At 43.8% G+C, this 27,219-nt stretch overlaps 1 protein-coding gene across 6 annotated transcripts; it reads left to right on the forward strand.

Annotated features, from left to right (window-relative positions):
• RABEPK (Rab9 effector protein with kelch motifs) lies at positions 1–26,199 on the forward strand. 6 transcript variants are annotated; one of them, XM_045470468.1, is made up of 8 exons: positions 1–147; positions 7,911–7,969; positions 10,390–10,547; positions 14,933–15,085; positions 19,659–19,820; positions 22,958–23,107; positions 24,997–25,146; positions 25,728–26,199. In XM_045470468.1, the coding sequence occupies exons 2-8, from the start codon at positions 7,917–7,919 to the stop codon at positions 26,018–26,020; spliced, it is 1,119 nt and encodes a 372-aa protein (XP_045326424.1). In that variant the 5' UTR covers positions 1–147; positions 7,911–7,916; the 3' UTR covers positions 26,021–26,199. The 6 variants fall into 6 exon arrangements, with proteins under 6 accessions (XP_045326424.1, XP_045326428.1, XP_045326423.1 ...); XM_045470467.1 differs by lacking the exon at positions 1–147 and adding an exon at positions 5,913–5,984; XM_045470469.1 differs by lacking the exon at positions 1–147 and adding an exon at positions 6,082–6,388.
• Positions 26,200–27,219: the final 1,020 nt, after the last annotated feature.

Below are 27,219 nucleotides of genomic sequence, written 5' to 3' on the forward strand. Positions count from 1 at the left end.
CCCCTTCCCTTCCTTTAGACTTTCACTTCTATCGGCCCAGAGAGGCTTTTCCGATGCAAAAAGACAAAGTAGGTGACTCTAGCCATTCCTTGGTTTCTCGGTTCGACCCTTTTAAGCATTCTGTCACCAAAACATCTTAAAAATTGGGTAAGCCTCGCCATAATAACCTGTTTGTACTTATCCAAGTCCTCGTGAAAACCTCGTCTAAGCCTGTCAGGAACATCAGGCTACCAGTCTTGCAGCCTTGGAGAAAAGGAAACCGTGATTAAGCGTTTCTGATGCTAAATGATATATAAATGCTGTTTTTCCGTTTAATTCTCATAACAGTTGATAGGAAACCAAGGTTCAGAGAGGTTAAGTAACTTGCCCCCAAACACACAGGAACTAGGCATAGGAGCCGAGGTTGGAACATAGGTCTAACTGATTTAAGTACGCTTCAGTGTGAGTCTGATGATGGCAGGGAGTCTTCTGTTCTACTCCCAGTGCAAAAAACAGAACCTGGCACTTAGTATAACCAACAATTGTTCATTTAACAGCTATTTGTTGAACACCAACTGCATGCCAGGTACTGTTGTAGGCATTTAGGATATTGAACAAGCAAAATAGACAAAGATCTCTATCCTCTGTCTGTAAGTACATTCTAGAAGAGGAGACAGAACATAAACAACATAATAAATAACTACAGCATTTTAGAAAGTGATAAGTGCTGGGGTGGGGAAGCAGTATAGGGAGATGGGGTGATGTATTTCTTTTTTTTTTTTTAATTTTTTTTCAACGTTTATTTATTTTTGGGACAGAGAGAGACAGAGCATGAACGGGGGAGGGGCACAGAGAGAGGGAGACACAGAATCGGAAACAGGCTCCAGGCTCTGAGCCATCAGCCCAGAGCCTGACGCGGGGCTCGAACTCCCGGACCGCGAGATCGTGACCTGGCTGAAGTCGGACGCTTAACCGACTGCGCCACCCAGGCGCCCCGGGTGATGTATTTCTAAGAACCACCAGAGGTAGGGGAGTTAGCCAGTCAGACACTCGAGGGCAATTATAGGGAAGAGGTTGGCACAGAGAACTTAAGGTGGAAGCATATCTAGATGGAATTTTGGAAGTGGGAAGATTAGTGTGGTTGGAGCAAGAGGAGAGGAGATGAGAGAAAAGAACGGTTTTACTTTTAATCTAATAGGGAGTTACTGCAGGGTTTTGAGCAGAGGAGTAACATGTATAACTCATTTTAAAAGGATCACTCTCTGGGGTGCCTGGGTGGCTCAGTTGGTTGAGCGTCTGACTTTGGCTCAGATAATAATCTCGCTGGGTTTGTGAGTTCCAGCCCCGCGTCAGGCTCTGTGCTAACAACTCAGAGCCTGGAGCCTCCTTCAGATTCTGTGTCTCCTCTCTCTGCCCCTTCCATGCTCATGCTCTGTCTCTCTCTGTCTCTCAATAATAAATAAACGTTAAAAAAATTTTTTAACAAAAAATAAAAGTATCACTCTGGTTGCTGTATGAGATTGTAGTAGGTAGTTGTTGCAGTTGAGAGACCACTTAGAAGACTTATAAAATCCCAAACTAGCAGGTGCTCAATATTTGTTGTTCGAGTGACCCAGGACTGGATCTTCTTGCGCTAAAGTGTATTTGGGGGACATTTGACTAAACTTTAATGAGATCTCCGAGTGAAGTTCTTTCCAACTATTCTGTAATTGTGAAATTGTTTCAAAGTAAAAAAAAATTTTTTTAAGATTTTCTTTTTAAGTAATCTCTACACCCGATGTGGGACTCACACCCACAACTCCGAGATCAAGAGGCACATGCTGTAGTGACAGCTCAGTAGTGACTGAGCCACCTGGACACCCCTAAAATTAATTTTTAGTTTGTTGCAGAGTGCCCGGGTGGCTCATTTGGTTAAGCATCTGACTCTTGGTTTCGGCTGGGTCATGACCTCACAGTTCTTGAGTTTGAGCTCTGCATCTGGCTCTGCGCTGACAATGCAGAGTCTGCTTGGGATTCTTTCTTTCTTCCTCTCTTTCTCTGCCCCTCCTTAAAAAAAAATTTTAAGTGTGTTACAGAATGAATGATGCCCACAAGTATACATTTCTTCATTTATTCACTAAATAGTTATATAGCACTTATAATGTGAATGAGACAGATATGATCCTTCCCCTCATGGAGACAGAGGAGACAAATGATATAAATATAAATAAGCAAATACCTAATTGCAGTGTGTGATTAGTGCTAAAAAGGGAAAGGAGGGGTACTGTAAGTAAGAAAAATGGAGTGGAAGAAGCCTACTTTAGGTTGGCGGTATGTTTTTCTTTTAAGTTTACTTACTTAAACTAGAGGAGGCGCAGAGAGAGAAGGGGAGAGAGAGAACCCCAGGCAGGCTCCGCACTGTCAGTGTAGGGCCGACATGGGGATGGATGAGGCGGGGAGGGGCGGCAGGGCTTGAACTCACAAACTGTGAGATCATGACCTGAGCCAAAATCAAGTCAGATGCTTAACCGGCTGGTCCACCCAGGCACCCTAGGTTGGCAATATAGTAGAGGTAAAGTGTGCAGACTCCAGCACCAGATGGTCGAGTTCAAGTCTAGGCTCTATTACTCGTACCATGATTTTGGCAAGGTTATTTATCCTTTTGGTGCCTCAGTTTTCTTGGCTTCTCTATGGAGATAATAACTGCCATCATATCGTATGGAGATGATAAGCATAATACTTACTGTATAGACTTGTACTGAGGGTTAACAGAGTTAATATATAGAAAGGGCTTAAAATGAGAACATGTACAGAGTGAGTGCAATGTGTTAGCTCTTAGTATTAGGTGAGCAGGAAAGGCCTTTTGAAGAGGTAACATTTGAGATTTTAGGAAAAAAAAAAAAAAACAACGTAAGGATGGCATGCTCAGAATTTCTTGGAGAAAAAATTCCAAATGAGGAAAAGATGCTATTATTTCTTAGGTTTTAAAATTATGATTACGGTCCTCTTTAGAAAGATGGCAATTCACTTTTTTGGCTCTGAACCTCAGTAACTGGGAATTAATCCTACTCAAGATACTTTCTCAGAACTGGGAAGGAAGGCAAGTAGGGGGATGGACATGACTGTTCTTTACAAACTATAATGTGCTTGAAAGGAAGGTGTCATCAGCATCATTGTTTCCCTCTCCGATACGTCAGTGAACAGATAGGTAATGAAAGCAGACGGTATCCCCTTGCAGCGAAAGCAGGTGGCAGTTCCCACATTACCAAACCATCTGGCAAACTCCCTCCTGCAGCCCCGCCTCATTCAGTGAACCTCACTCTTGACATCCACAGCAGAGAGAGATGAGGGAAGCATTCTTCAGAGTGTTTGGTGAGCTCTTAGAAGAGGTAATAGACACATCGGTCATTTACTTTTTTTTTTTTTTTTTTTTTTTAAATTTTTTTTTTTTTCAACGTTTATTTATTTTTGGGACAGAGAGAGACTGAGCATGAACTGGGGAGGGGCAGAGAGAGAGGGAGACACAGAATCGGAAACAGGCTCCAGGCTCTGAGCCATCAGCCCAGAGCCCGACGCGGGGCTCGAACTCCCGGACCGCGAGATCGTGACCTGGCTGAAGTCGGACGCTTAACCGACTGCGCCACCCAGGCGCCCCTCGGTCATTTACTTTGAAAACTGTACAGAACATGCTGACTGCCACGTGTTCTTTTTTTTCTTTTTTTTTTTTAAAGTAGACTCCTCCCCCAATGTGTGGTTCAAACTCAGGACCCTGAGGTCAAGAGTCGCATACTCTACTGACTGAGCCAGCCAGGCGCCCCCTGGAATGTGTTCTTAGTGTTCCTTGGCAAAGCAGTAAATCCAGGCTCCTGTTTCTGCCATTTATGTAGGCTAGTTCTTTGTAAGTTCTCTGGGCCTCAATTTCCATTTTTTAAAGTTTTGTTTAATGTTTATTTAATTTTGACACAGAGAGAGAGACAGAGACAGAGACAGAGTGCGAGTGGGGAAGGGGCAGAGAGAGAGGGAGACACAGAATCCGAAGCAGGCTTCAGGCTCTGAGCTGTCAGCACAGAGCCTGACGCAGGACTCGAACCTGAGCCGAAGTTGGTCACTTAACTGACTAAGCCACCCAGGTGCCCCTCAATTTCCATTTTAAAAATAGATCTCAAAATTTCCTTCCAGCAATTTCTGAAACGTGACTTCTAGTGTAAAGCATAGGTCTCACAATGAAAGTTGGTTGCCGTTTTGCCCACAGACCTCTTCCAATTTTTCTTATTTATGTGCAACTCCAGTTTGGAATCTTGAAATGGAGCTAGCCAAAAGACACAGGGCCCATCAGAGCATTCCACAGCTCTGAGCAGAAATCTCCATCAAGATGTACATGGACATATGGCAGAGCCAACCTAGCCTTGGTTTTCTTTCCTGAAGGAGAGCAGAATGACTGAATGTGGCAGACAGCAATGGAGATTTTTCCATTAATAATGGGAACTCATAAAGACTCCAGGTGTTTGAAATAAGATATTTGAGCAGTGAGGAGAGCTGCAGACCTCGAATTCCATTTTGTCAATAAATTCCCGTTATAGGGTAGCCTGAGTGGTTCAGTTGGTTAAGTGGTAGACTTTGGCTCAGGTCATGATCTCGTAATTCATGAGTTCAAGCCCTGCATCGGGCTCTCTGCTGTCAGCACAGAGCCCACCTCAGATCCTCTGTCCTCCTCTCTCTGTACCTCCCTGCTATGCTCTACCTCCCTCTCTCTCAAAAATAAACATTAAAAAAATTTTTTAATGTTAATAAATTCCTGTTATGATTTCAAGAATTGGTATTCAAGGTATTATGATCCTATTCAAGAGATGAGGAAAGTAGGGCTCAGGAAGAATCATGAACTTGGTAAATGTCAGGGTTAGATGGTTAGTGCTGGAGCCTGGATTTGAACCCAAGCATGGCTGTCTGGTTCCCACTAGGCACTATACTTCAGGAGCTCCTGAGATCTCCTTCCTTAGCTTTTTCCTGTTTCCTATGACACAACAACTGGCCTCAGCCCTCCTAAGTGATTGTGGGATTCTCTGGAACATATACATAGGTGAGTCAGCTCTGCATTTCCGGAAAGCTGCAGTGAACCTATGCTCATGGAGATCAGAGGTAATGCAGATGAGCAGTCTAGCTCAGGACTAGTGTCTAGAGTTTATTTATAGGAATAGCATTATACTTTGCAGAGGACCAGCTCTATGCCAGCCGCTGTGAACTGAGCGTTTTATATTCATTAGCTCATTTATTCCCCGCCATAACCTTGTGACAGAAATCTTACCAGCTCTATTTTACAGATGGGTGACACTGAGGCCCAGAGAAAAGTAACTTCCCCCCAAATGCTCTCGTCGATGAACATTTTATTCCTTGCACTTTTTGCAAATGTACCTAATTATTTTTCTGTTTAATCTCGCTCTCTAGTTAGACTGTAAACTCCAGGAGGCCAGGGGCCACGTTTGGTTCAGCATAGTGCCTGCCATAGTTACAAACGCTAATTATGGAATGAGTCAGCTGCTTAAGACACCAAAGCTTGAACTGACCTAAGACCAAGCAGGGACATTTCACACCTAGGAAAGGGTCTTTGAAACCATTTCAAAAACCATTTATAACATCCGCTGGAACTGAAAACACCCTAGCTCCTTCAGGGGAGCCCAGCTGCCGAAGGAATTTGGGTCCTCTAAGCCGATGCCCAACCCCCTGCACTTCGCTTGTTAAGTCGTTTCCAAGGAGCCCCGGCTTATTTACTCCGCCGGGGAGGAAAGGCCCCAGGGACGGCCGGCCAGTTTGGCTCCCGAGACACGCACAGCCAGACCGACATTCCTGGCGGGTAGGAGCCCTCCCGGTCCCCTTCCAAAGGGCGCGCCCTGGGGACCGGGCCAATGACGCGGGGAGACGGCGAGCGGTTGGCAGTCCCGCTCTTCCGGGCCTGGGGGAGGGGCGAAGGCACAACCCCCGCCCATGTTAGGGGCGGAGCCACAGTCCGGGACCTTCCTAAGCTGCCGCAGGTAATGCGGTTCGGGTCTGGGGGTGTCCGGGCCGTGGGTTTGACGCGATCCTGGGCGGGAGCCGCCGCATCCTTTAGGGGAGTGGGCCCGGGCCGGGTGAAGAGCCCTGGGGAGGGCGTGCTCGGGTTCCGGCCCGGCCTCATTGACGGAAAGAAACCAGCCTGTTCTCTCCCGACACTGTGTCCTCTGTCGCTGCCACGCGGGGATGGAACTGGGGGATGGGACTGGCAGAGGTAGCTGCAATGAAGTCTCCGCTCATACCAAGTTTACCCACTGGGCTTTGGGGACCGCGGTCAGTGGCTTAGGCCAAAAGTTGGATTTATTCGTTCATCTCCCGGAAATCTCATCTATGTTCTTTCTTCATTCACTCATCCCTCAATTCTACTCTAAGCCGGGGCCCATTGGTAGGTTCTTTGAATGAATCTGAGAGGCCCAGCTCTGTTGGAATTTACTCTAGAATCTAATCTAGGGACTTTTAAATGGATAATCACATTCAGAGTGATCCCTGCAATGATGGTGACTTCATTGATAACCTTCAGAGGGAGAAGGAAGTAACTTGAGGATGTAAATGGAAAACAACAAATCAGGGGAGGTTATACTGAGGGAGGGACTTTTGAACTGGGCTTTGGAGGTTGGGAGTTTCCTCGTTGACCAGAAGGGAAGGGACATTTCAGGTACCAGAAGTAGCACGCAGATGCGAGATATGAAAGGGCCTGACATGTTAGAAACAACAAATATACCAACAGTAGCTCACTATAGCAATGGAGGTGAGTCCCTGGGAAAAAGGTTGAGTCCAGAAGGCTTTGAATGCCATGCTGAGGCATGGATTTATCCCAGAGATCAGTATTTCTCAACCTTTTAAGGTATTTTATCTTTTGGGGTGCCTGGCTGGCTCAGTCAGGAGAACATGTGAGTCTTGATCTTAGGGTTGTGAGTTCGAGCCCCGTGTTGGGTGCAGACATGACTAAAAGAAAAATTTTTTAATGTTTTTATTTTATTTTTGAGAGAGAGAGAGAGAGAGAGACAGAGCGTGAGTGGGGGAGCAGAGAGACACAGAATGTGAAGCAGGCTCCAGGCTCCGAGCTGTCAGCACAGAGCCTGATGATCTGAGTTTCGAACCCACAAACTGTGAGATCATGACCTGAGCCTAAGTCAGACACTCAACTGACTGAGCCACCCAGGCACCTCTAAAATAAATTAATAAAGCTTAAAATATATATATATATATATATATATATATATATAAAATATTTTATCTTTTGATGAGTATAAACATCTTATGACCCTTGCAAATATTTTTTTAATGTTTATTTATTTTGAGAGAGAGTGCTAGAGCATGGGGCTTGATCCCCCCCCCAACTGTGAGATCATGACCCCAGCCAAAATCAAGAGTCAGGCGTTTAACTCACTGAGCCACCCAGGCGCCCCACCCCTGAAAATATTTTGACATTTGTCCCTTCTCCATGAAAATCACAGACAGACAGAAAACTTTAGCCAAAAAACCTCTGTAATTGGGGGCCCCTGGGTAGCTTAGTCAGTTAGGCATCTGACTTCGGCTCAGGTCATAATCTCACGGTTTGTGAGTTGGAGTCCTTGGAGTCCCACGTCGTGCTCTTTGCTGATAGCTCAGAGCCTGGAGCCTGTTTCGGATTCTGTGTCTCCCTCTCTCTCTGCCCCTCCCCTGTTCACCCTCTGTCTCTCTTTCTCAAAAATAAATAAAACATAATAAAGAAAAACCCTGTAATTGTGTCAATAAAGTTGTGTTATATTTGCCTCCCAAATTTAAGTTTATATCAAAAGGTTGGTAATGCTTATTCAGATGAACCAAGCCCTAGAAATCGGCACATCAAAAGGAATGGTTTTAAAGAAGGAAGTGACCTGATTTGTCCTGTGTGTCTAAAAAGTGCCTTTCTTTCTTATGCATAGGACACCATGAAGCTGCTGCCAGTCTTGGGGCCTGGAGACAAGCCCAGGAAAGCAACATGGTCTGTAAGGAAGGATTCAGACAGAGAAAAACAAGAGTTTTTGTTTCATTTATAAGTAGTTTACTAACATATTTGATCATCTCTGTGAAAGGGTAGAGACGAAGCTGTCTGTAGTTGCTGGTAATTAGACTCAAACTGTCTGAAAAGGTCTTCAGAGGAAAGATAGTGGGGCAATAATTATCACAGAGCAGATGTTGATTTTATTAAAATCCATTTACTGGGAAGAATAAGGCACTGACCATCTGGCATCCACAGCTCCAACACTGTGTCTTCCCTCAAGCTGTGACTCATTTTTAAGATTCTCAGGGAATTGGATTTGGATTAAACTGGCCTTACTGCTTCTTGGTTGCTTGCTCAACCAACACTTTATTCAACTAACAATGGCCTGACGGGCAGCTGCTGTGTAGGTGCTGAGGGTACAAAGGTGAATAGTCTCCTAGTAGTGGGGGTTACGGACTAAGCAGGTGATGGCGGTGAGTGTGATCAGTACTGAAGGAGGGCTCACAGAAGGCTGCAGAGAGGAGACAATGCTTCTGCAGGACCTTGGAGAGGAGGGTCTCCAGTTTGGCTTCCCCATGGCCCCTCCTGCTCTCTAGCCAACGTAAATCTGCTCCTGGCATTCCCTGGTTTAAAACCCTTTTGTGCCTCTTTGATCTTAAGATAAAAACCAGAGTCCTTAAAATGGCCCACCTGTCCCTGCCTGTCTTTTCCAACCTCAGGTACCCTTACTCATCCTCTGTTCTCTTTCTCTTCCTTAACATGCCTTGCACTGCCCACTCAGGTACTGTATGTGATGATCTCTACCTGGGTCACTCTTTCCCTCCATCTTTTCATTCCTCTCTTTGTCCACCTAACTTCTCATACTTCAGAGCTCAGTTCAAATGGTGCTTCTTCAGGAAGGCTTCTCTGACCCCCTCCCTCTCACACCTCTCCTTACAGGCTGAGGTCCCCTTAGGATATGTTCTCATAGTATATATCCCTATCTATATCCTGTACTCCTTTATAGCACAATTAAAATAAAATGGGTATTTGTGAAATTACCTGTTTAATGTTTCTCTTCCCAACTAGTCTGTGAGGGCTCTGAAGGCAGGGACTTTTTGTCATATTCACCACGTATCTGGGTGGCTGTGTGCTCTTGGGTAAGTTATTTAACCTTTCTGAGTCTCGGGTTCTCAGTTGTAAAAATCAGATGGTGATAATAGTACCGTCCTCAAAGGGGTTTTGTACAGATTAAGGGAAACCAGGATTGTAACGAAGTTCACAGCCTACACGGTACATTGTTAGTAATCATCAGGTGATCATAGGGTATGTGAATCTGGTTATCAGAAGAGGGATCTGGAAAAGAAATTGAGACTGGAAATCGCTGATGAGTATGTAGATGGGTGGTAAATTGAGACCATCAGTGCAGATGAACTTGACAGGGTAAGTGAACACAGACTGAGAAGAGAATCCAAGGGTATTAAGGGTTAGGAGAAAGCTGGTAGGAAAGGAGTCAGAGCAAGAAAACAGAAAAGAGCAGCCAGAACAATGGGTAGAGAACCAAAAGGAAGGGATGTGGGGAAGCCAGGTGAGGAGAAAGGTACAAGAACGAGGAAAGAGTCAAGAGTACCAGATGCCTGAGAGGTCTAATGAGCCAGTGCCTGAAAAATAGCTACCGAATCTTCTTTTCCAACCGGCAAGTTTGAATTATGTTTTTTGGTTGGCATTCAGAGTGACTTTAGAGAATGGGATGAATGGATCCTGTATTTGATTTTTTCAGAGTCCTAGCTCTGGCTTCTGAGTCAAGCTTTCTGAGTAATCTGGAAAAGCTCTTAAAATCTATGCATTTTGGAGAATATTCCTTGACAGAGCATCATGGGTTAGCGGCAGGATCGTTGGGGCTGTAGGTTCCTACGTGAGTGGCCATAAAGCTCCAGCCACCATTTACTGAGTCCTTCCCTGCACTGTTACAAGACTTCATCTTACCTTCACAGCAAAGAACTATTGCCAACCTCACTGTCCAAATGAGGAAACTAAGGTTCAGAAAGGTTAAATGACTTCTCAAAGGTCACACATCTCAAAAGCACCTGAGCTGGGAATTCACAAACCATGCTCACAGGTACCATCTCGTGCTGGGACACACCACTGAACTTTTCTGGGTGTCAGTTTCCCTGTCTGCCAAATGGGGACAATTAGTAGTCCAGTGCAACCCCATTAGGTTAATGTGAGCTACAAGTGGTGACAAAATTGAAAAGTCAAAGGTTATGTGCAAATGTAGGGACAATTATCAATGAGGGAAATACTGCTTTGGTGGATACAACTTAAGGTGGGCGTATGTATAAGACTCTTCATTCTGGTGAGTATTTCATGAGGAGTGGAAAGAACACACGGCCCCGTTTATTCTCCACTCAGGTCTCCTGAATACATCCTTCCTTTGGCAGGTACACCTTGACCCCCCCTGGAGACAGCCCCTGTGCTCGGGTTGGCCACAGCTGTTCATATTTACCCCCAGTTGGTGATGCCAAGAGAGGGAAGGTCTTCATTGTTGGGGGAGCAGATCCAAGCAGGAGCTTCTCAGATGTACACACCATGGATCTGGGTAAGACCAGCAGCTGCGGAGCCCATGCCCTGTGGCCAGAGAGCAGGGCTTGTGCTACCGGCCATGACCAGACCATTCGTAAGAACACTGGTTGAGACCAGAGAGCAGGGTTTTCCTCTAAGAAAATGAATGTCACTGAGAGGCCCCTAACATCTCAGCAGACGTCCACCAACCAATACCTCATTTTGGGGGGTGAAAGAGTCTCTATAGAGCCCTGGACATCCAACCATTGCTTCATCAGATATTTTTCTGGGAGATATTGATGGCTCCACCTCCTCTTCCATCCACATAATTCATTAATCACCAAGCCCTAAACGTCTCTATCTTCATCCACATCTGTCCATTTCCACTACTACTACTGCAGTCCAAGCATTTTTACTTCTCTCTCTTTTTGTTTTAAAGCCTGTCTATTTTTTTTAATTTTTTTTTTTCAACGTTTATTTATTTTTGGGACAGAGAGAGACAGAGCATGAACGGGGGAGGGGCAGAGAGAGAGGGAGACACAGAATCGGAAACAGGCTCCAGGCTCTGAGCCATCAGCCCAGAGCCCGACGCGGGGCTCGAACTCACGGACCGCAAGATCGTGACCTGGCTGAAGTCGGACGCTTAACCGACTGCGCCACCCAGGCGCCCCAAGCCTGTCTATTTTTTTAAAGAGTTTTTTTAATGTTGATTTATTTATTTTGAAAGAGAGCGAGCAAGCCAGGGAGAAGGGCCCAGAGAGAGAGGAGAGAAAATCCCAACAAGCTCCACATTGACAGTGCAGAGCCCTTTGCGGGGCTCAATCTCAAGGACCATGAGACCATGACTTGAACTGAAACCAAGAGTCAGACACTTAACCGACTGAGCCACCCAGGTGTCCCTGAAGTTGTTTGTTTATTTTTTTTTTAACTTTTATTTATTATTAAGAGACAGAGAGAGACAGAGCATGAGCATGGGAGGGGCAGAGAAAGGAGGAGACACAGAATCTGAAGCAGGCTCCAGGCTCTGAGCTGTCAGCACCGAGCCCGACTCAGGGCTCGAACTCACAAACCGCAAGATCATGACCTAAGCCGAAGTCGGATGCTTAACCGACTGAGCCACCCAGGAGCCCCTAAAGTTTGTTTGTTTGTTTGTTTGTTTGTTTGTTTGTTTGTTTGTTTTGAGGGGGGGCGGGGACAGGGAGAGAGGGAGAAAATCCCAAGCAGGCTCTGCACTGTCAGCACAGAGCCCAGTGAGGGGTTCGAACCCACGAACAGTGAGATCATGACCTGAGCCAAAATCAAGAGTTAGACACTTAACCGACTGAGCCACCCAGGTACCCCTAAACATTATTACTCTTCAACTGGACACAACAACAGCCTCTTTTCTGGTCTCCCTGCTTCCAAGTTGACCCCGTAAATGCATCGTACGTGCATTTTCCATACCTAGACAGTATTGTCTAAAATACAAATCTGACCATGTCATTCCTACATTTCAAGCCTTTCCCAGCCCTTCTCTTGGCTCTCCCAAACCCATATTTGCTACCCTGAGTATCTTTCAGTTCCTTGAACATGTCTTAAATTCTGGCCTCCAAGCCTTTGCACCTATAGTTCCCTCTGCTTGGAAGGCTCTTCCCTTTCCTTATCACCTGGCTACTATTCCTCTTTCAGATCCCACATTAACTGCCACTTCCATCAGAAAGCTTTCCCTGATACTTCTGGGCTAGTTTAGGCAGTACCACTGGAAAGGAGAAATCCTGTTTTCCTTCTCTACTCCTGTCTCTCCTCCCAGCACTAGTCTCAATACTTTATTTCTGGCCACCAAACGTCTGGGAGTCTTTCCCCATACCAAACAATTCTGCAACACCCGCTGGGTGTCCTACAACTCGATTCAGTTCTGACAAGATCCAGCTGGACTTAGCATCACATTCTCACAGGTTAAGGGCTTGGTCCCATAGAACTGTCCTGCCCCTGTCCCACTGCAGACGCTAACCCCAAGTCCAGGCTGTTGCCTATGCTTCTGACCTACCAGCTATAAATTGGAGAGTCCCATGATCCCTACGGTTCCATTAATTTGCTAGAGTGGCTTACAGAACTTAGGAAAATAGCTTACATATTAGATTACTGCTTTATTATAAAAGGATATAATTCAGGAACAGCCAGACAGAAGAGATGCATAGGGCAAGGTATGGGGAGAAGGGCACAGAGCATCCTTACTCTGAGGGTGCACAATCCTCCCAGTACCTCCTCGTGGTTACCGACCTGGACGCTCACCAAATACCTGGTTTTTTCTGGAGGCTTCTTTATGCAGGCATGATTGATTAAATTACTGGCCATTGGTGATTGATTCAGCCTTTCCCAGCGGTGGATGTGGGAGGCTAGGTGAAAGTTCCAACCCTCTAATCATATGGTTGGTTCCCCTGGCAACCAGCCCCCATCCTTAGGGCTTTCCAGAAGTCACCTCATAAACATAAATCCAGGTGTGGTTGACAGGGGCTTTTTATAAAAGACACCCTTTTCAATCTTATCACTTGGGAAATTCCAAGGGTTTTAAGAGCTCTGTGCCTGGAACTGACAGATCACTTCCTTCCTTCCTTCCTTCCTTCCTTTCTTTCTTTCTTTCTTTCTTTCTTTCTTTCTTTCTTTCTTTCTTTTCTTCCTTTCTTTCTTTTTTATATTTTTTATTTATTTTGGGAGAGAGACAGGGAGAGGGAGAATCCCAAGCAGGCTCTGTGCTGACAACAGATGCGGGGCTCGATCTCACGAACCGTGAGATCATGACCTGAGCCGGAATCAAGAGTCAGATGTTTAACCGACTGAGCTACCCAGGTGCCCCAAGATCACATATATATTTCTTAATATAAATCACAATGTCACAACCACCCTCTATATTTCCATAGTATCCTGTACTTACCCATCCTTATTCCACTTCACAGCTCTTAGCACGTGTGATTATTTCTTATCTGTCTTCCCCACAGGAGTATAAGCTCTTTGGAAACAAGGAACATGGTTATATTACTCATCACTGTACCCCCAGCCACTACCATAGCACCTGGCACAGAGTAGGTGCTTTCTAAGTATTTGGATAGATGGATGATGAATGGAAAATGAACGGATGGTGACCACCACGTGCTTTACACGATGGCAGACCCCCATACGTGTTTTGTTAGGCCCATGCAAAGTCGCTATTATTGATTTAATCTAAGTTGTTTACCAACCAAATGTACAAGGGTCTACATATAAAAATTGAGATGGTTTGGCTTCTCTTGATGATTTTGGACGATCTGACATCAGTAGGCCTGTATGTCTACATGGCAACAGATTTTTGGCACTGAGCTGCCCCACCTATCAAATGGGGTTCTCATCCCCCAACTTGCCACGTTCCCTCCTATGTAGGCACTTGAATTTCTACACCCTGCACTAGGAATTCAAAGGCAGTTAAAATTTCTTCCAGCCCTCAAGAAACTTGCTGTGTAGTCCACTTATATTTTTGGTGTGACCTATTATTACTAGCTTTGTGACTCTGGTTAACCTGTGTAAACCATTTGGGCTTCAGTGTCCTATAAAATGGGGCTACTGTCTTACTTCCCTGAGCAGGTGTGAGCTTGTTTTAGCCAGAAATCATTTAGCTGCAGGTAACAGAAACTCTCTTAAACCAGCAAAAAAAGGGAAGAATCTAAACATAGGAGATAAAGCCTAGACTCAGGAGAGAGTAGAAGCAGGAATTGGAAAACTGTCAGAGATCATCTACCTCCTCCCTCATCTCTGAGGAGATCTTTTTTTTTTTTTCTTTTTTGTAGTTATTTGGTATTTCTTTTCTTTTTTTTTAAATTTTAACTTGTTTTATTTTTTATTTTTTTAAATTTACATCCAAATTAGTTAGCATATAGTGCAACAATGATTTCAGGAGTAGATTCCTTAGTGCCCCTTACCCATTTTGCCCATCCCCCCTCCCACAACCCCAAGATCTTCTTTATGTAGATGTTTCTTTCTTTCTCTTCTCCATACTTTGGCTTTAGCTGCTTCTCCATACATGCAAGAAGAAATCCAGAAATCTGTTCGAATTCCAGATTCTCGGGAGGGAAGATCTGATTGACCCATTTGGGGTCAAGTAACTACCTTTGACCCAATGAGCTGAAGCTAGAAAGTCAAGGTGTAGTACAAACAGATCTTCTGGGATCTCTACCCCTCTGGTTGGGAGAATGGGGACAGTTTCCATAGAGGAGGGTTTATAGACTAGGCAGACAGCCCCCGAAATTCTATTATAGAACTTTTTGGAATTTGACCATATTCCCTGCCAGTGATCTGATGGTTGTGGTGGTTATGCTTTCGACTTTTTCTCCTCACTACTCTCCCCCAAGTTTGTCAACTGGCATAAACTACAGTGGCAGTTCCAGTGCAGAAACTGAGTGAAATGTTTTCTAGGAACACACCGGTGGGATTTAGCCACCTCGGAGGGCCTCTTGCCCCGGTACGAGCATGCCAGCTTTGTTCCCTCTTGTGCTCCTCATACCATCTGGGTGTTCGGAGGTGCTGACCAGTCAGGAAATCGAAATTGCCTACAAGTTCTAAATCCTGGTAAGTAGCCAAAGGTTCTTTTATTTACCTAAAGAAAGCCAATTCCAATTCCTATAGCAAAACTCATTTGGATTGTACTGAATAATCTGTTTAACTTGCTGGCCTCATAGAAAACAGGAATTTTAACTTCTGGCAAAATCTGAAAATAACAGAATTGCGTTTCCCCCACCCCCTCATCTCGTAACACTTGCAATTATCAATTTGTTAGAAGCCGAAACTGGAAGAAACTTCAGAGAACAGTTATGCCAAGTGGGCGACCCAGGTCCAGGGGAAGTGACTTTCCTAAAGTCCTAAGAGAGTCAGTGACTAAGCTAGCCTAGAACCTGTCAGCTAGATCAGGGGGGTCTTAACTGGGGGCAATTGTATCCCTCAGGGGACATTTGGCCATGTCTGGACACATTTTTGGTGATCAAACATGGAGCATGGGCAGTTGCTACTCGCATCTAGTGGGCAGAGGCCAGAGATGCTGCTGTCCCCCCTGTAATGCCCAGGACAGCCCCCCAGAATAGTGAATTATCTAGTCTCAAATGCCAATAGTGCCAAAGTTAAGAAACCCTGACCTAGATCCTCCTATTATGTTTCTTTTAGCCAAACAGTGCAAAGTTCCTACCCAGTCTCACTGGCAGTTTTCTCACTGACAAAGCAGTTTGGGAACATCTCTTCTAAGAGATTGTTGCTGAACCACCCATGGGAGGTGGACTTGTCTTTTGTTACAAATTATAATTAAAATTTTGTTGTTGTTTTCTCTTTATAAATATAATAAGGGGCGCCTGGGTGGCTTAGTCGATTGAGTATCCGACTCTTGATTTTGGTTCAGGTCATGATCTCACGGTCGTGGGATTGACCCTGCACATCAGGTTCTGTGCTGAGTGTGGAGCCTGCTTAAGATTTTCTCTCTCTCTGCCCCCCTCTACCCCTCTCCCTCTCTAGCACAGGCTCTCTCTCTCTCTCAAAAAATAAATACATATATAAATAAATATAAGTAAGTAAGTAAATAAATAAAATTCATTTTAAAATATTTGAAAAGTGGGGGCAGCTGGGTGGCTCAGTCAGTTGAGCATCTGACTTCAGCTCAGGTCATGATCTCGCGGTCCATGAATTCGAGCCCCGCGTCGGGCTCTGTGCTGACAGCTCAGAGCCTGGAGCCTGTTTCGGACTCTGTGTCTCCCTCTCTCTCTGCCCCTCCCCCGCTCGTGCTCCGTCTCTCTCTCTCTCTCTCTCTCTCTCTCTCTCTCTCTGTCAAAAATAAATAAACGTTAAAAAAAATTTAAAAATAAACATTGAAAACAAATTAAAAAAAATTTTTGGAAAGTGTAAGTAAGTGGACAAAAGGCATCCACAATCCTGTGACATTAAGGCTACTGAGAACATCTCAGTACTTCCTTTCTTTTATTTCTCTGCATTTTTGTAAGCCTGAGTTCATACTATTTCACCAGCACACTGTTGTACCTTTTTCCTTTTAAAATTCATAATTACTGCAGAAATTATTTCCTGCTGACATTGCTGTGACATCACCTTTAATTGCGGCATGATACTCCATTTTGTGACAATACCATCATTTGGTTGTCAGATTTACACCATTATAAACAACAAAGCAGTGAACATCTTTGCTCAGAAGTCATTGACAATTATTTGCTTAGAATTCATGCCTAGGAATAAAAAGACTATATAAAACACTGAGCCTGACAGCCTTTCCTCCGCTGTTCTGCCTGCCATTCCATTGTGGTATATTCAGTAAACTTCTATCTCCTTTGTTCTGCTAAAACAAAACAAAACAAAACAAAACAAAACAAAACACTGTGAGCTTTAAGACTTTTGATACATGCTACCCAATTGCTCTCCAGAATTTTCCAACTGCTTCTCTCTCCAGCTGTGTTTAATAGTGCATTTTCACTCCTGGCTGACTTTGAATTTATCTTTTTTTAAAAAAATATTTTATTTTTAAGTAATCTCTATGCCCAAGGTGGGGCTTGAACTCACAACCCCGAGATCAAGAGTTGCATGCCCCACTGACTGAGCCAGCCAGCCACCCTTGAATTTATCTTTTTTTTTTTTTTTTTTTTTTTTGAGAGAGAGAGAGACAGTGAACAGGGGAGAGGAAGGGGAGGGAGGAGAGAGAATCCCAAGCAGGCTCCATATCCAGCATGGAGCCTGACGTGGGGCTCTATCTCACAACCATCAGATCATGACCTGAGCTGAAACCAAGAGTCAGATGATTAACTGACTGAGCCACCCAGACGCCCCTGAATTTATCATTTTTAAACACTGCTAATTGGATAGCCCAAAAAGCTTATATCTAATTCTTTATGCATTTTGTTAACGATTAGCAACCTGGACATTTTTCACATGCCAGTCAACTCTTGCCCGGTGCTCTATCACTAAGATGCTTGTTTGCAGACAGTTGGTCTTCTGTCATTTGGGGATAGTAATAGTTTCTACCTGGTTAAGTTTGGCAAGGATTCAAATAAACTCAGTATCTGGCACATAGTTAATGCTCAATAATGGTGGTGGTGGTGGTTGATGTAACTGTCGCTTGGCAGATGGAAATCACTTCTGGATCCCTGGGCTTCTGACTTTCAACGATGGCATCCATTTTAATAAAATACAGAGAATTTGGAAAGCGTCTGTCAGAGGAATTGATTTTCTACCAGATCCGTTTTCTCTCCTAGATAGTATAATTTGACACCATGCCCAAGATATAGGAAAAATGTGAGTGAATCATTAGCTGTTTTGTTACTAAGGCTGGTCCGCCAAATGGCTTAGGAGTCCTTTGTGATTATTTGTGCCAGCGTTTGACTTGGCAGCAACACAGTCCCAGGATCTTCTGGTCCTGGAGGTTGAGCATCGACTAACCCCCCACTCCCAAGATCTAAAAGCTCTCCAAGGTCTGTAGCTATAGAGATAATGACATTTTGCTTTAGATATAGGCTGAGACTTGTTTCATCTCAAGGTTCATGTTTGAGTCCAATACATATTCCAGATGCTTCCTGTGGTACTCTGTGTACTGAATGAAGACCTTTACAAAAGGCACAGAATTTCCTAGACGAGAAATAATCCCTGGTGTGTTGCAGTGCACGAGTGTGGGAGTCTTGACAGAACTGAGTTCAAATCTCTGCTCTGCTACTCACAAGCACTGTGACCTGGGGGAAAGAACTTGCATGTTCCGAGCTTCAGTTCCCTCATCTGCAAAATGAGGATACTTTCCAGCCACCTGCTAGAGTTGAGTGGATAATGATAAGACAGAAGGTTAAGGGCAATGATTCTGCACAAGGAAGATACTCAATGTAATGCGTCTGTTTCTATAAAACTCATGCTTCACTCTAAAAAGAAATAAGCTTCTTTGCACCTCCCAAGGTAGTGAAATTTTATTCTCAAGTCAGATGAGTGGAAAACACCTAGATCTTGGTGTTAATCAAGATGGAATTTGAATCCCAAGTCAGCCATTTATTAGCTATGTCCCTTTATTTTTTTTTTTAAGATTTTATTTTTTATTTGTTTTTAAAAATTTTTTTTCAATGTTTATTTTATTTTATCATTTTTTTAATTTAATTTTTTATTTTTTTAAACTTACATCCAAATTAGTTAGCATATAGTGAAACAATGATTTCAGGAGTAGATTCCTTAATGCCCCTTACCCATTTAGCCCATCCCCCCTCCCACAACCCCTCCAGCAACCCTCAGTTTGTTCTCCATGTTTATGAGTCTTCTGTTTTGTCCCCCTTGTTTATTTTATTTTTGAGAGAGAGAGACAGAGCATGAGCAAGGGAGGGGCAGAGAGAGAGTGGGACACAGAATCTGAAGCAGGCTCCGAGCTGTCAGCACAGAGCCTGACGCGGGGCTCAAACCCACGAACCATGAGATCACTACCTGAGCCAAAGTCGGACCCTTAACCAACTGAGCCACCCAGGCGCCCCAAGGTTTTATTTTTTAAGTAAATCTCTACACCCAACGTTGGACTCAAACTCACAAAATCAAAAGTTACACGCTCCACTGACTGAGCCAGCCAGGTGCCCCTAGCCATGTCATTTTAAACAAATGACTTCATCTGTCTCTGCTTCAATTCTCTTATCTGTAAAATGGAGAACTAATATTTACTTAGCACTTACTATTTATAAGGAACTATTATTATTACTACTGAAACTGTGATAACTTTGTCTACTTTCTTTTAATGCCACATAGTCTGGGGTAATTTGGCACATTTAGTTCTCACCTCTAGTGGGTATGCATTTTAGCAGATGTTGGTCTCCTCTGAATGGGCACAGGGCAGGGTAGTCAGCAAAGCAGAAGAGCGTTCAGAGAGGACGTTTGAAGGAAGGCCTCCAAAATCAAATCGACCTCATTCTTAATTGCATGTGTGACTTTTTCAATCTTGGGGATTTGCCTCTATCTGGGAAAATTCTAAGTATCACCCGCTACCCCTCCTTGACTTTGGTGGCACAAGAACCCTGCCTAGGCCTTTGCTGTCCCCCTTGGGGATAGGGGTATGAAAGGTAACCCTGCCTGGCCTCAGAGTCAAGATGAGAGGCCCATCAGCCTGGATATTTTAGGTGACTGCCTTCTCTCTCTAAACCAGAAACCAGGACTTGGACCATGCCGGAGGTGACCAGCCCCCCGCCATGCCCAAGAACATTCCACACATCGTCTGCAGCCATTGGAAACCAGCTGTATGTCTTTGGGGGCGGAGAGAGAGGCGCCCAGCCTGTGCAGGATGTGAAGCTGCATGTGTTTGACGCAAGTATGGACTGGAGGGCACCCCAGGGTTGCCACTTACCAGGTCAGAGCCACCCTGGCCTACAGCTTACCTGGTGTAGGAAGAAGAGGTTAGAAAATGACACTTTGTCTGAGTGTCTCTCTTCTAGATGTCTTCGGTGTATCCCTTAGCTAATATCTTCTTCCCACAGCAAAATTTGCATTTAAAAAGGTATAAATGATCACTTTAACATAAAGTGTCATTTATAAAGAAAATAGTACGAGTTTCCCCTTTAGCTTTTCCTTCCCCCTACATAAACAGAGGTAAACATTGTTAGCAGTTCCTAATGTCTCCTTCCGGGCATTCTTACGCGTTTATGAAATTTCTATGAATTTTGAAGTTACATAAAAACTTTAAAACACATACATGGAATCAGATAATAAATACAGTTCTATAGCTTACTTTTGCAGGGGTGAGGCTAAATCTTAGTAGTTTAAAACATGCCCTTTGTAGCCACACAACCTGGACTCAGGACCAGATCTGACACATACTTTCTGTATTGCTTTTTTTTTTTAAGTAGGCTTCACGCCCAGTGCTGAGCCCGACATGGGGCCCAACACGGGACTTGAACTCACAACCCTGAGATCAAGACCTGGGCTGAGATCAAGAGCCAGATGTTTAATCGACTGAGCCACCCAGGCACTCCTGTATTACTTGTGACTAGTTAATCTTTCTAGGTCTTGGTTTGTTGATCTGTAAAATTGAAATGGTAATAGTGCCCCTACTAAAAAGAACTGGGAAGATTAAATAAGATAATGTCATACAGTGCATAGCACAGTGCCTGGCATATCGGGGGCACCTAAGGGACATGAACTGTGTTATCATCCCTTCATTTAATCATATGTCATGGATGTCTTCTAAGTCACAACCGGTTTCCTTGCAGAGCATATCCTGTGGGTATTCCTTATTTATTCAGTCATTTTCTTACTGATTGACTTTTTGCTGACAGCGCCACAGTGAACATAAATTAATTTTTGTATGTGTTACAAACATTTATGTGGAATAGATTACTGGGTGAAATGATATAAACATTTAGAATTTTGAGCCCTCTGGTCAAATTTTTGTATAAGGAACATTTATTTGCATTTCTTCGGCTTACTAGCAGGCATTTATGAATAGCGATTTATAAATAACATGTGACAAAAGTAGTTTTCGTGTGTGTTTTTTAAGAGAGATGTAGCCTTTTGTTGAGAAGATGCAGTAAGCAAAATTTCAAACTTATAAAGTGAAATTGAAAGACTGGAGACAGTATAGTATGACTTTTCTCTTTCCAGAAAGAATGGTGTTTGCAATTCTTTTAAAGCACTTTTTATTTCAAAAAAAGTTTCGTAAGTTTATTTATTTTGAGACAGCGAGAGTAGGGCAGGGGCAAAAAGGGAGGGAGAGAGAATCTCAAGCAGGTTCCACACTTGTGAGTACAGAGCCTTATGTGGGGCTTAAACTCACAAACCTTGAGAACATAGTGACTCTTAATCTCAGGATTATGAGTTCAAGCTTCACATTGGGGGCAGAGCTTACTTAATTAATTTTTTTTTTTTTAAATAGCAGAAATAGGGGCGCCTGGGTGGTTCAGTCGGTTGAGAGCCCAACTTTGGTTCGGGTCATGATCTCACAGTGTGTGGGTTCGAGCCCCGCATGGGGCTCTGTGCTGACAGCTCGGAGCCTGGAGCCTGCTTCAGATTCTGGGGGCTCCCTCTCTGCCTCTCCCCTGCTCGTGCTCTGTCTGTCTCTCTCTCAAAAATAAGTAAACATTAACAAATATTTTTAAAAATAAAAATTAAAAAAAGCAGAAATAATTTCATATGTAATATTTGTGTCTTGTATTTTTCACTTAAGCACAGTTCTCCTGTGATCATGAAGTCTTCAACAATTTTATTTATTTATTTATTTGTTTATTTTAAGTAGGCTCCACACCCAACGTGGGGCTTGAACTCATGACCCTGAGATTAAGAGTCACATGCTCTACCAATGGAGCCAGCCAGGCGCCCCAATCTTCGACATTTTTTTTTTGCTTTTTTTTTTTTTAAGTTTATTTATTTATTTGAGAGAGAGATAGAGGGAGAAAAATGGTGAGTGGGGGAGGGGGGAGAGAGAGAGAATCCCAAGCAGGCTCTGCACTACCAGCACAGAGCCTGACATGGGGCTCAAACTCGCAAACCTGTGAGAACATGACCTGAGAGGAAATCAAGAGCCAGAAGCTCAACTGGCTGAGCCACCCAGGGACCCCTCCACTCTTCAACATTTTAAATAAATGCACAGTATTCTATCGTGACTGTAGCAATAACAACTATTCACTTGTCTGTGCACTTAAGCTATTTTCCATTCTTTATTACAAACAATGCCATGATGAACGTGTTTATGCATAAACCTTTTTCAGATTATTTCAGATTGTATTCCTTTGAATGGTGGGGCTCCGTGCACAACCTTCAGGCATACCACAAACAGTAATTCTCACACAAACTCTCATGTATTGAATACTTTCTCTGTGCTTATCTCACTTGATGCATACTTCAACCCTGAGAAGGAGGTATTATCTCTATCCCCATTTTACAACTGTAGAGGCTAGAGCTTAGAGAATTAACTGGTGCAAGGCCACGAAGTTATTCAGTGAAATGACCCAGTTTTCACTCCAACTTCCCTGGTCTGTTATCCTATACTGCTGCTCCAGCAGGCCCTGCTAACTTCAAAAGTAACCTTATTTTCCCATGCTTCCAGCAAGTCAATTAAGGGTATTGTCTTGGAAAAAAAAAAAAAAAAAAAAAAAAAAAGACTCTGAGGCCTGTCACAGAAGAAGCAGACTATTCTTTTTAATTTTGCTGCCGTTCCAGGTTGAAGCTTAAAGGAGGTCTTTTTAAATTCAAAGCGAGGAATGGTTTCCTAAAGCCCAGTAGAATGGGCAGGCGTGGTAGGTATTGAATTCTCCAGCCCTGAAAGTGTCCAAGCAGAGGCTCTACAGGTCGTAGAAGGAAGGAGGTCTGGATTGAGTTGGCAAGTTGGAGTGAATGTCCCCAGGTCACTTTTTGCTTTCAGCGTCTCTGCTTGCTGGGGAGTGAAGCTTGGGTGTATTTCTCATGTTCTGGCTTCATAGCTTTTTCATCTGATGCCAATGACTACTTTTCTAGACACTCTGACCTGGTCACAGCCAGAGACCCTTGGAAAACCTCCATCCCCCCGGCATGGTCATGTGATGGTGGCAGCAGAGACAAAGCTCTTCATCCATGGAGGCTTGGCAGGGGACAAATTCTATGATGATCTCCACTGCATTGATATAAGTAAGTAGGGTAGAGGGCATGGGCAGTTATCTGCTTAAAATGAAATAAAATATACTTTGATAGAATATAGCCTTGCTCTTAAGTGTGGGTAATTTGGCCAGCCAGTGGAATCTTGGCTAGATTTCTGGCAAGTGTGGCCTAAATAATAATAAATAATAATACCAATAAAAGCAATAATTTTCTGAGTACTTGCTATGTACCAGCCATAAGTTATCTCTTATGTTTCCAACAACCCTGCTCTTTCATTAAAACTCATTATGCCTTGTGTTCCCTGACTGGATTCCCTGACTGCCATTAGCCATTAACCCTATGCCCATGAGGGATATGTGTGTCCTCGGAGTATGTTTGGGCGTTGGGGACCAGAATTGCCATGCTAAATGGTTAAAAACCCCTGGAAGAGGAAAGCTGGGGAGAATGTGAGAATCGTCTTTCAGTGTCTGAAGGGCTGACATGTCTTAGAGATCCTGGACTCATTCTGGGTTATTCTTTTAGATGATGAGCTCCCTTAGGGCAGAGGCTTTTTCTGTTTCCCCGGTATGTTTCCAGCACTTAACACAGTATCTGGCAGATTGCAGGTGATGAGTGTGTATCTTGGGTGGACAGACAAGCAAATGAACATGTTCTGCATTGCCCTAGACTCTAAGAATTGGAGCTGTGGGCAGAAGGCATGAGAACTGCTGCTCAATGTGTTGGGCTGCCTTGCCCGACAATGAGTTCTCTGGCTTGGTGACATCTGAGGCCAAGTGACACTGGCTGGGATTCTTATATTGGCTAGAGTTTTGGCTCGGCTGAGTGATTCTCCCTTCCAACCCTGAGATGCTGCGCCCCTGCCTTGAAGTGACAAATGGAAAACATCTTCACGGAAGTGTTCGTTCCCTGCAGCGGTCAGCTGGGGTTGTAATGCTTATTTAGGAAAAAGAAAGTCCTGGGGTGCCTGGGTGGCTCAGTCAGTTAAGCGGTCCAACTCTGGATTTCAAGTCTTGATCTCACTGATCGTGGAATTGAACCCGTGGGATCGAACCCGCAGCAGACAGCAAATCATTATGCTTGCTTGGGTTTCTCTATTTCCCTCTGTCTCTGCACCTCCCCTACTCACATGCTCTCGTGCACCCCTGCGCTCTCTTTTCCAAAGTAAACTTAAAAAAGAAAAAAAGTCCTATTTCCTTGTGCTGAGGAGCTACTTCCTGGTTATTTCTCTTCCTTTCCTACTCTAGTAATTCTCTAAACCTAAAATCCAATAATATCTTGCCTCATTTCAATGCTTGTTTGAAAAGACACGAATATCCTTGCACAAATAGGTTGGGAGTAGGTGTTGGAGGCAGCACATTACAGTGGAGAGAACACAGGTTCTAGAGTCAGACCTGAGTATCATAGCTGTGCTTCTTGCTAGCTGTGGGATCTCGGACAAGCCTCGCCCTCTTTAATTCCATTTCCTCAAATGTAAGAACGAGGGTAGACAGAAGTAATAGCAGTTTCTTGGGGCTGTTAGGAGAATTAAGCGAGCAAAATATTTAGTGTCTAGCGAGCACTGAGTTGCTAAGGAACTGCCAACATTTAAAATGCACACACACAGACATGGAACTCCCCTCCTGTGGCCTCCAAAATAGTAAATGGTGAGTCACCAAAGACAGTATCACTCAGTGGGCTCCAAAGACCACTTACCTCAGAATTACCTGAGGTGCTTGTTAAAACTACAGATTCCGGAGCCTCTCCTCCCTCCCCGGACCACCCAAACAGAATCACAAGCTCCCCCAAGTAATAAACCTTGTAATACTTAGAGTGCTTGGTGAATGAGCTTCAGTGATTGGTTTGCAAACTACAAAAGTCTGACAAGTAAGGTTGAATCCATATTCTAGGCCATGTTGTACCCACTTTCTTTCTCTTGGCAGATGAGATGAAATGGCAGCAGCTAAGTCCCACGGGGGCATCTCCCGCAGCCTGTGCTGCCCACTCAGCTGTGGCTGTGGGGAAACACCTGTACATCTTTGGAGGGATGACTCCCACAGGAGCACTGGACACAATGCATCGGTATCACATAGGTGAGCAGGTGTTCACTGTGGATCTTTAAACTAATGTGACCATTCTTTGAAAAGTATCACAGCGCTTTAGTTTTTCATTTTGGTCCCTCCGCATCTAAATCTAAAGGAATCAGGGGTGCCTGGGTGGCTCAGTGGGTTAAGTGTCTGACTCTTGATTTTGGCTCTGGTCATGATCTCAAAGTTTCACGAGTTTGAGCCCCGTGTCAGGCTCTGCACAGACAGCACAGAGCCTGCTTGAGATTCTTCCTCTCTTCCTCTGCCCTTCCCCTGCTTGCAGTCTCTCTCAAAGTAAATAAATTAAAAAAAAAACCCAAAACTTAAAAATAATTCTCCCTCTCCCTCTGCCCCTCCCCTGCACACATGCACACACTCTCCCCCGCTCTGTCAAAAATAATAACCCAAAGGAATGAAAACCAGACTTATAGGGAATGACATCATGAAAGCAGTAACACTGCCAATAGATTTTTTTTTTCCTTTTATTTCTTATTTCTGCTAGTACTTAGTGGTAACAGCAAATCACTGAGCATTTCTGGAAACTTTTTGACGCAGAGCCTTTGTGTATATTGTTTTTTCTAACACAGAAAAGCAGCATTGGACCTTGCTTAAATTTGATACTTCTCTCCCCCCTGGACGATTGGATCATTCCATGTGTGTCATTCCATGGCCAGTGATGTGTACTTCTGAGGAAGAAGATTCCAATTCTCTCACTCTGAACTGTGATGCTGAGAAAGGGGATTCCGCCAGCAAAGGAGTGACCCAAGGTGGTGACTCACACGAGGAAAGTCAGACTGACACACTGCTTTGTTTTGTGTTCGGCGGGATGAATACAGAAGGGGAAATCTATAGTGACTGTATTGTGACTGTAGTTGACTAATCCCACATTTTTATTAAATGACAACTTTTCAGGGAAGTTAAATGAAACCTTAGCTATTTTATACCTCCAAAATATTTTCTGCACTATATATCCCTCTAACTCTTACCTAATTTGGGAGGCGAAGAAATGGATAGCCCAGTGTAAAAACCTCAATTATATAAAGGGTTTTTCCAGCAATACAACCTAGGTGGTAAGTGTGATTGGTCAAGATACTGATCACAAAAATGTTGGAGAATTAAGCTGTAGAAACCATAGTGTGGACATTTACAGGTTGAAGCCTATCTTTCTAGTATTCATCTAGTAGCTGCTCTCCACAAAGAGGTGCAGCCTGTTGGCATGTGAGAGCCACTGGGGACAGGGATGAAGACTGGCCCTTGTTTTTCCTAACCACCTGCTAACCCCACAACATACAGCACTGCAGGTCACTTTTAACCGTTGTATTGAACTTGGCCTGAACACCCTTGGTATTCTACTCCATGCTTGTCCAAATGCTTCTGGGGCACTGCAGAAGTGTGGGCCTCCGACTAAAAACAGTCATGCCATCAGGTTCCAGTTCTGACACGTTAGAAAATTAACCTTTTAGCCCATTGCCCACCCCATAAAATATCTATCCTTGGGCAGTATTGAGTTTCGTATCACCACCAGAGAGCCTGCCCTTTTCGATCATGTAAAATCATTTATCTAGATCATCCTTTTCCCTCAGGAAGCCAATCCAAGTAATCTTGAACCTCCCTTGATACAAATGACTACCTTTGATCCACAGTTGTAATAGGGCTTAAAGTAATTTCTCACCATCCTAGACCCCAACTCCAGACAACTAGTAAGAAATTTCAGAGATGAAGATTCTGACATAGTGGAAGTTTAAAATATACTTTTATAAAAAATAATAAAATACTTTATATCCTAAAATTATGAACTGAATCTCAGTGTATACAGCTAACATCAGTGATCCATCACTCATAGCAAGTCTCAACGAATTCTAGCAGCTACAAAGCATTATTAGTAATAAAAAGCCCCCAGAAAGTTTTAAAGGTAAGGGGAAATTGGAAATTTCGACTATGTTCAAGAAAATTCTGCTCTTGGGCATGTGAAATGACTCTTGCCTAGGTAAGAATGTTTCTTACCTTTCCCACCCCTTTCTTAAATTAACGTTAGGGCAAGATCCCTGAAACAACTAAATAAAAAGGTTTCTTTACCTC

Source organism: Leopardus geoffroyi, chromosome D4 (genome assembly GCF_018350155.1).
Source record: "Leopardus geoffroyi isolate Oge1 chromosome D4, O.geoffroyi_Oge1_pat1.0, whole genome shotgun sequence".
NCBI classification, from domain to species: Eukaryota; Metazoa; Chordata; class Mammalia; order Carnivora; family Felidae; genus Leopardus; species Leopardus geoffroyi.

Coding starts and splice junctions, on each gene's coding strand:
- RABEPK (XM_045470468.1), top strand. CDS start 7,917: ATGAAGCTGCTGCCAGTCTTGGGGCCTGGAGACAAGCCCAGGAAAGCA. Junction 19,821..22,957: donor GCTGCATGTGTTTGACGCAA/GTATGGACTGGA, acceptor CTACTTTTCTAG/ACACTCTGACCTGGTCACAG. Junction 25,147..25,727: donor AATGCATCGGTATCACATAG/GTGAGCAGGTGT, acceptor TTTCTAACACAG/AAAAGCAGCATTGGACCTTG.